Here is a 9,105-nt window from a genome sequence, read left to right on the forward strand (position 1 = left end):
TGTAGGAGGAAACCTTGTCACTTGGAGAAGCAAGAAACAGAAGGTGGTTGCACTATCAAGTGCAGAAGCAGAATTTCGAGGAATAAGAAGTGGTCTCACTGAGATACTGTGGCTAAAGAGACTCATGATGGAACTTGATCTTCACCTATCACAACCATGCAAATTGTTCTGCGATAACAAGGCTGCGATTAGTATTTCCGAGAACCCGGTTCAGCATGATAGGACCAAGCATGTGGAGGTGGACCGACATTTTATAAAGGAGAATATTGAGGCGAAAATTGTAGAATTGCCGTTTGTCAAGTCAGAAGATCAATTGGCGGACATATTGACCAAAGCAGTGAACTCGAAGTCGTTCAGAGGAGTATTGGACAAGTTAAGTATTGGAAATCCCATTACTTAATTTGAGGGGGAGTGTTGGAAGATACCGAGAATAATGGGATTAATTGTAAATTGATCTATTACCAAAAATAAAATAGGATCTCCATAATCTAGGTTTACCATATATGCATATTCTATGCCTATATAATAATGTAACATATTGTGTGATATTCATCAAGAAAATATATGAAACCTTCTCCCAATCTTTTCTACAGTAAAAAATAGTAAAAAACAAAAATAAGTAAACAAAACGGCCGGGAGCCTTCCTTTGTGGCTGCAGTGGGCCCGATCTTGGCCTTGGTGAGCTTATCCTCTCGGGTGCTTCTTCTGTGTGGTCTATCTGCTCTGGAGTGACCGTGCTCGTATCAGACTGAGATGCATTTTCGTTGAGGTTGACGCGTGAGTTTATCCTCTCGGGTGCTTCTTCTGTGTGGTCTATCTGCTCTGGAGTGACCGTGCTCGTATCAGACTGAGATGCATTTTCGTTGAGGTTGACGCGTGAGTTTATCCTCTCGGGTGCTTCTTGTGTGTCGTCTATCTGCTCTGGGGTGACCGTGCTCGTATCAGACTGAGATGCATTTCCGTTGAGGTTGACACCGACCATCTCATCTAGCTCCGCTGATGACAGAGTTTCCATCCCTGGCAGGGCTGCAATGATCTTCCTGAATAGCGCCTGTTTATAATGCATCAAAATACATTAATTAAATACTTACATTCATCGCTCTAAAAACAAGATTCATCATTTAATTAATTTGCCTTTATATTAAAGTCATCTGCATCCCTTGCACTTGTTTCAATAAACATGACACTTAAATCACGAGCTTTAGCTTCTGCTTCCTTCATTGAAACTTTCCTGTTTTAGTAAAAGTGATCAGAGCAATGATAAAGAAAAGCTTAAAATCTTGATCTATTTCAGTACAATATAGAACTTGTATTGCTTGGAAGGAATCCCACCCATATAAGTAAAATCAAAGTATAATTGGGAATGTTTAGTTTAATGGAGTTTACCTCTTATCCACCAGATCGGTTTTGTTTCCAACTAAGACGATTATATCATTGCTTCGTCTCTCACTGCGAACATTCTCGATCCACTTTGCAGTGTTAACAAAGGACTGTCGGCCTAATTATATAGCCAGCCAGCAATATGAGTATGAAGTGAAAAACAAAGTTGGAAGAAAAAAGACACCATATATCCAATGAAGTTATGTTGTCATACTTGTAACATCATATACTATGACTGCAACATCATAATCTCTGATCACTGCAACATAGGAATCCCTTATATAACTTCGCATTTTGAATCTTTTATGTCCAGCAGTATCCCTAAATATGTATAACCGAGGTTACAAAACTCAAATATGATAAGCTACAAAAGAATAAATCCAGTGTTCATGAAAACCATCCATAATTCCCTATCAAGAAGCGTGTCTTACCATATCTGCAAACGTGCAATAGGGTCTTTAAAATACATTGTCTTTGAATGAAAATCCATACCAGTAGTTTCCTTAACAAAAAAATAATGGCAAAAAGTTAAGACAAAGGTTCTATTAACAATGTGAACCCAAGTAAACTAAAAATTTATCCATTAAGATAGCAATATATAACTGCAATCACTTATTCCCTGGTAGTTAGTGTTGTTTATTTGAGTCATTTCGGAAAAAAAAAACAAAACATATAATCATACTTATTTTTATTCTCTCACATACTTTACTCTTTCTTTTCTCACCTACTTTATTTAATCTCTATTTAACCCACTAAACACAAGTTTCTTAAATCTCCTATCGAAAAGAAATGTCTCAAATAACGTGAGATAGATAGTGTATTTTTCAATATAAGATGAAATTCAGAAAAGATATGCGTTAACTTCACAAAAATGTGATTCCACACCTTATAAGTATTATCGAATTTGTCGTACACAAACCGAGTGATGATGCTCGTTTTTCCGACGGATTTATCTCCCAGGAACACTAGCTTGAATTTGGCGATATCGGAAACTAGAGCCATCAGTCAAAATCTGGTCAACCGAAACAAACAAATTGCAGAACACCTCTTTGGCTCTTTCGAATTTGAATCAGCTACTTTTACTTCGACCGACACCGATCTAACGGGAAAAAGAGCTTCGTTCGTCTTTCAGCTTTCAGAAGGTGAAATATGGACAAAAATATGGCTTATATGCATAGGGATTTAAACTGAATTAATTTAAATACATAATTAAGACCAAATTTAGATCATAAAATCTTGTAATCTGATGATCAATAAATTACCGCATAATAGAAGATAAATTTTGATAATTAAGAATCAAATTTCGCTAAAGGTGTATTAGATAGTCAAATACTTGCTTAAATACATATTATTACGATAATTTACATATAATGCGGTACATTCAATATTATAATAATGTTATGATGTAGTAAATCGTTATAATGATGTATATATTTGAATGTGTATTGACACATTGATTTCAATTATAGTTGTAATTCATAAAATATTTTAAAAATTTACGATTTCACATAACTCTCTCTATTTGAATTATTTTTTCGTATACATATATATAACAAAAATTATGAGGCTTCTAACGAATTTGCATGAGAAATGTTTGTGAGAAATGTGTTGTACTTAGGGATGTCAATTCAACCCGAAACTCGTGGGCTGACTCAAACAACCCGGTAAAATGAGCGGGTTAGGTTTGTAATTTTATTACATGAATATAAAACGGTCTAAACGGGTTGACCCGAATGGGTTGACGGGTTAAACGGGTTGGCCCGAACGGGTTGTGGGTGGGTCCGATGGGTTGCAACTTTTAATTAAAATTATTAAGTTTTAGGTTTTTTTATATTTTTGAATCCTCAATCTTTCTACATAATCATTAGTCTTATACTCTTATTCAATCTTCATTTTATACTTTTCCACTCGATCCCATAATATTAGCTTTCAAGTTCCTCCTCGACTCATTATTCCACCGTCCCATCACCTGCCATTAGTGTCTTACCACAACCAAAGCCAATCAAGACAAAATTAAGAAATAACTCATCAAAATCTTAATATATTTATCATTTTAATAATGATTCATGTAAGATATGATTTTTAATTTTCACAAATAATTAGTTGCGAACAATGCCAAAAGCCCAAAATAATGACACGAACACAAGCTTTAATTTATGTTGTAGTTGGTCGAGATGAAATGCTTCTTTCCAAGTATTATTGTAGAATACTATGAAAATATGAAGATTTTATATAATTCTAACTAAAAAGAAAAAAAGTATCTAAAATTTAAAATCATTTTATTAAAGAAAATTTCGATACAAGAAATTATTTTTTGAAAGCTTTTAGGCCCGAATAGCCCGATGGATTAACCCAAAACCCGGCGGTTTAGGGTTAGGGTGGAAAATTTATAACCCGAAAAATCCATAACCCGAATAGCCTGCGCCCAAATAACCCGGCAACCCGAGTGGGTTGGCCCGAACCCGAACGGGTTAGCCCGATTGACATCCTTAGGTGTACTCCCCCCGTCCCACAAAGATTGTCCCACTTTGACCGGACACGAGTTTTAAAAAATGTAATGGAAAGTGAGTAGAAATGAGTTAGTGGAATGTGGATCCTACTTTTATATACTCCCTCCGTCCCAAGATAAGTGACTTGTATTCCTTTTTGGGGTGTCCCACTATAAGTGACCTATTTCCATTTTTAGCAAAAAGTCATCTCTCTTACTTTGTTCTCTCTTCTCTCCTCTACTTTTCCCTCTCTCATACTTTACTCTTTCCACTTTAACTTATTTAAATACCATTCCTTAAATCTCGTGCCCAAAAGAAATAGATCACTTATCGTGGGACGGAAGGAGTATTAGTTTTATAGTAATATGGTAAAAAGTGAAATGACACAAATTTTGTGGGACGGATAAAAATGGAAAAATGAGACAATCTTTGTGGGATGAGGGGAGTAATAAATCAAAGCATGGGAAACGAATTTGCAGAAGAGATGGTTTCAAGGTTTTTTTAAGGATATACTCCATCCGCCCCGCTTAAGATGACACGTTTTCCTTTTTAGTTTGTCCCAACTAAGATGATACATTTCCTTTTTTGGTAACTTTCTCTCTCCAATTAATACACTCAACCACTTAACCAATAACTCATAAAATCTTGTGCTGGCTAAGCAATGTGTCATCTTAGCCGGACGGAGAACGGAGGGAGTATTATTTAAAATACCAAAATAAGAGTTATTAAAAAAGAAAATAAAGAGCAGAAATAAGATTACAACCCTCCACACAATTTTTGAACAAAAACGAAAGGTATTCTCTCACCCTCTCTCACTTCGATCTGCGCCGTTGCTTGAGCGGCGAGCGGCGGGATGAGAGCTAAGCTAGTTTATCGGCAGAAGGAAGAAACTCTAGATGGAGAAGGAGAACGATAAGTCGACGGAGAAGGAGAAGGAGAACGAGAACAAGAAGGTGGAGGGGAAGGAGAAAAGCACCTGCCTCTCAAAATCGAATCCGACTGAAAATCGACCTCAAGAACAATTGGAGTGTAGTATGATGAACTAAAATTGTGATGAAGAAGTAATCCAATTGATTCTGGAAATTATGTTGCACTGAATCTGGAAATAGTGTTGCAATGAGCTTTTGTTGAGTAATTTGATGTAAATACTAAATCTTGAGCTATAAGGCCATCTGGGTTGAACTTGAAGGTCCGTCAACGGCCTAATTTAGTGTGTTCATATATTGTTTGTTTGTGTGTGTGTGTGTGTCACATGTTACTGTTGCAGAAAGGAGGTAATTTCCGTTCATATGGTCAACTAAATTTCAATTCTTGAGATATTATTGAACATTGTAATTTAGTGTGTTCATATATAAGTTCTTCCTATGTCTCGTTTGTCCGAAACGTGAGCCATATTTGATGGTGTATAAATTTAGTGTGTTCACATATAAGTTCTTCCTAGGTGCTCCTCCCCTTCCCCTCCCCCTTCTCGTTCTCCTTCTCTGTCGCTTATCGTTCTCCTTCTTCATCTAGAGTTTCTTCCTTCTGCCGATAAACTAGTTTAGCTCTCGTCCCGCCTGTCACCGCTCACCGCTCAGAGCAACGGCGCCGATCGAAGTAAGAGAGGGTGAGAGAAAACCTTTCGTTTTTGTTCAAAAATTGTGTGGAGGGTTGTAAACTTATTTCTGCTCTTTATTTTCTTTATTAATAACTCTGATTAATCAAACCCTGGACAGTTGGGGACATGCCAAGAGCCGACTATCTTTGATACTTCGTTCTAATAATACTTCCTTTATCCTTTAAAAAATAGAAACTTTTGAAACGATACGAGTTTTACTGTATAGTTGATAAAGTGAGATAAAAAAGAAAAAAAGTGATCGAAGTATTGTTAATAGGGAATGTGTGTCACCTCATAGAAAGTTTCTTATATGTGAATAATGTTCTGAAAGTGTATCCGACGAGTTGAAGTAGTCTCGACAAACACAAACAAAAATCTAATGCTCAAGGTAGAAAGAAAGCTCTTTACAGATATGCATATTCTGTCCAATAAAAATATATCTTTGGCATAAATTAAACCAATGTTCTGGTTCATCTTTTTAGCAAGTGCAACCTCGCGACTGCTGCTGTGACGCGTTGAGGTTGACTTTGACCATCTCGTCTTGCTTCGCTGATAACAGAGTTAACCGCGTACTTGGCAGGGCTGTAGCAATCTTCCTGAATAGCACCTGTTTATATTGCATGCAAAAACAAGATTAAGCAGATTGAGCTGAACAAATTAAATTAATATTAAATGATTTGCAATGTACTACTATATGATACCTTTGTATTGAAGTCAGCCTTTGCACTTGTTTCAATAAACATGGCACCAAAATCAAGAGCTTTCGCCTGTCCTTCCGCGATTGAAACTTGCCTGTTATAGTTATCATTTTGTAGTAGCATCGCCTCTTAATATGGGTAATTTGATAGTTACTCTTAAATTCTTAATCTATTTCACTACAATATAGCATGCTTAAATGAAACCTTATATAGATTTAGATAAAATGAAAGACAATGATCATCAATGTTTGAAAGGAATCTCCATAGTTTAATTTTGGGTGTTAGTAGTAAATTTGAAATGTGTTTACCTCTTATCCACTAGATCGGCTTTGTTGCCAACTAGGACAATGATATAATCACTTCCTTCTGTCTCAGTGCGAACATCCTTGATCCACTTTGCAGTGTTGAGAAAGGATTGTTGGCCTAATAGCCAGCAATATAATCAGCACTACAAAGCTAAGGAATAAAGTTGGAACCAAACAAACATCATCGGATGAAGTCAAAATCACACTTAATTAGAGATATAGTGACATACTTGCAACATCATATACTATGACTGCAACAGAAGAATCCCTTATCTAAATCTTTCTTGTCCAGCAGTATCCCTAAAATTGAATACATTGGAAGATCATTCCTCTACAAGAGAAACAAACTGAGAAACAAATGCAAGCAAAAGTGGAACACTTGAAATAATCAGCCAGAAATAAAGAACCCTATAGCAGAGTGGCACTAAGAATCACTTAAAATTTCACTTTGACTAAGGTTAGAAAACTCAAATATGATAAATTATAAAAACAACATGCTTGGTTTTTCCAATGGCGTAGGGAAGACACTGATAGCTTCTACAGGAGCATATTTTTTGGTACATTTTTTCAAAAAGAATGTAAAGAGCTGACGAAGCGTTCATAATACCATCCCTAACAAAAAGCATGTCTTACCATATTTGCAAACGTACAGTCCGGTCTTCAAGGTACATCGTAATTGAAATAAAATCTAGACCAATAGTTGCCTGAATGAAACAATAATGGCAAAAAAAGATATGGTAAATTTATTCTAAAATTATGACAAGCTCAGACAAAGGTTCTATTGACAATGTGAACCAAAGTAAACTAAAAATGATCTAGCTTGATGCTGTTTATTTTATACCTAGCATAACATGTAGTTTCTGATTTTTGATGAACTAAGACTTTTGTTGACTGATGTCTAAAAAAGAGAGAACAGATAGTCTTATGCTATTCGTAGAAAAGATAAAAGTTATCTAACTCATTGAGTTCTTCAAAACAAAATCAGGCAGATTCATGAACTTCACTAACAACTAGGCTATCCAATGAACTATCTAAGATGCCTTAAGACCTTGAAAAACAATGCTAAACCGATCAAGTAACATCGATCACATGTCTCAATGGTACAAAATTCTGTAACCACAGAAGCGGATCAATGAATGTGTAGGAGAGTGTACAACTGTGAAAAATTATTAAAGATGGGAAAAGATAAAAGATCTTAGGAATTTAGACGGAATAGCATGTGCCAAGTGCTAATCAGTGATATTTGGGGTCAAATCCTGATACGGTCAACGGCTGGAAGGTATACAGCCGCCGAGGAAGTAGGGAGGCAGTTGGTTCAAAGGAGAAGAATCTGGAAGTAGGCGCTGGAAAGGAGTAGATCGAGCAAATCTGGGGATTCCTATTTTTATGCATTCTAGTAGTTTCTATTATTCAGTATAAATAATTGTAAGCTAGGGAGTCCAGAATATCTTGGAGAGATCAATTGTTTTGGACGACTTGGTCGTAGGCCTCTGCGGAGGATTATCATTTCCTTTATTTTCCTATCAATAAAATTTGCTCGTTCTCTCTTGTTCTGCATTTACAATCTGTGGTGTGAGTTGGTGTATTTAGCTGCAGCAGAGAGAGCACTCCTCGTGCTCATCACTTCCATTGGCCTTTCACTCCTATCAAATCCTGACTCATAACACAATACTTGTCAACATAAGTTGAAACTCAGAAATGTTAAATTTAAACTTCACAAAGATGTGATTCTGCACCTGATAAGTATTTTTGAATTTGTTGTATATAAACCGAGTGATGATACTCGTTTTTCCAACGGATTGATCTCCCTAGAACACTAGCTTGTATTTGGTGAGATCTGAAACCAGAGCCATTGGTTAAATCCAAGTCAACCGAAACAAACAAATGGTACAACACCTTTTTCTAATTTGAATCAGCTACTTTTACTTCGATGAACAAAGTTGCCGGTCTCACCGTCGTCTTTCAGACTTTCAGCACGTGAACTATGGACAAAAATATGGCTTAACACATCAATAAATTTCAATCATAAAATTTTGTAATCTAATAGTCGATAAATTACCACATAATAGGAGATCATTAACAAAAAATTAAGAATAAATTTCACTAAAGGTGTATTAGAAAGTCAAATATTTGGTTAAATTGTGATAAGTTTTATTATTATGATAATTTACATATGATGTGGTACATTCAATGCTATTATGATGTAGTAAATCCAATGTTATATTGATCTATATATTTGAATACATGTAATATCATTTTTAATTACAGTTGTCACTATTAATGCATTTGGGACGACACGAGAATTAATGCATGATTGGTAAAGTAAGAGACATGAAGAGAAGAGTAGATAAAATTATGTTAGTGGATAGTGAGACCCATATTATTATTAGTGCTTAATGGTGGGTCGCAGTGATATAAGTTGTAAATAATTTGATGTATATGGCTAATGAGTTGGGGGGTTCTTTCCATAAATGGAAATATGCTATTTTTATGAGACGGACGAAAAATGAAAGTGTCTCTATTTTGATGGGACAGAGCGAGAAGGCTTATCATGGTATGCGAATTCTATCAAGGGCAACATTGAATTTCAACTAATCTCTCTATCATGCAAAACTGCTCTTACTATCAGGGGCGGC

The 9,105-nt window shown here is 35.8% G+C and overlaps 1 protein-coding gene and 1 pseudogene across 2 annotated transcripts; both read right to left on the reverse strand.

The window, feature by feature from the left end:
* Window positions 1-512: 512 nt before the first annotated feature.
* On the reverse strand, window positions 513-2,382 carry LOC125195309 (ras-related protein RABH1b-like). The gene is made up of 7 exons (XM_089056814.1): window positions 2,266-2,382; window positions 1,812-1,882; window positions 1,595-1,701; window positions 1,387-1,498; window positions 1,135-1,231; window positions 626-1,051; window positions 513-518 (listed from the first exon to the last, which is right to left on the reverse strand). Exons 1-7 carry the CDS (start codon window positions 2,380-2,382, stop codon window positions 513-515), a joined length of 936 nt encoding a protein of 311 aa, XP_088912940.1.
* A 3,426-nt stretch (window positions 2,383-5,808) lies between these two features.
* On the reverse strand, window positions 5,809-8,322 carry LOC125196371 (ras-related protein RABH1b-like; annotated as a pseudogene). The gene is made up of 6 exons (XR_016137501.1): window positions 8,206-8,322; window positions 7,103-7,173; window positions 6,700-6,769; window positions 6,473-6,587; window positions 6,168-6,258; window positions 5,809-6,073 (listed from the first exon to the last, which is right to left on the reverse strand). The product of XR_016137501.1 is annotated as a ras-related protein RABH1b-like (transcript).
* Between the last annotated feature and the right edge of the window lie 783 nt (window positions 8,323-9,105).

The sequence above is a fragment of the Salvia hispanica genome, chromosome 4 (assembly GCF_029641045.1).
Source record: "Salvia hispanica isolate PSC_SH4W2 chromosome 4, Shi_PSC_v1, whole genome shotgun sequence".
Classification (NCBI taxonomy): domain Eukaryota; kingdom Viridiplantae; phylum Streptophyta; class Magnoliopsida; order Lamiales; family Lamiaceae; genus Salvia; species Salvia hispanica.

Coding starts and splice junctions, on each gene's coding strand:
- LOC125195309 (XM_089056814.1), bottom strand. CDS start 2,382: ATGGCTCTAGTTTCCGATATCGCCAAATTCAAGCTAGTGTTCCTGGGA. Junction 1,702..1,811: donor ATTGCACGTTTGCAGATATG/GTAAGACACGCT, acceptor ATACATATTTAG/GGATACTGCTGGACATAAAA. Junction 1,052..1,134: donor CAGATGACTTTAATATAAAG/GCAAATTAATTA, acceptor CATTATAAACAG/GCGCTATTCAGGAAGATCAT.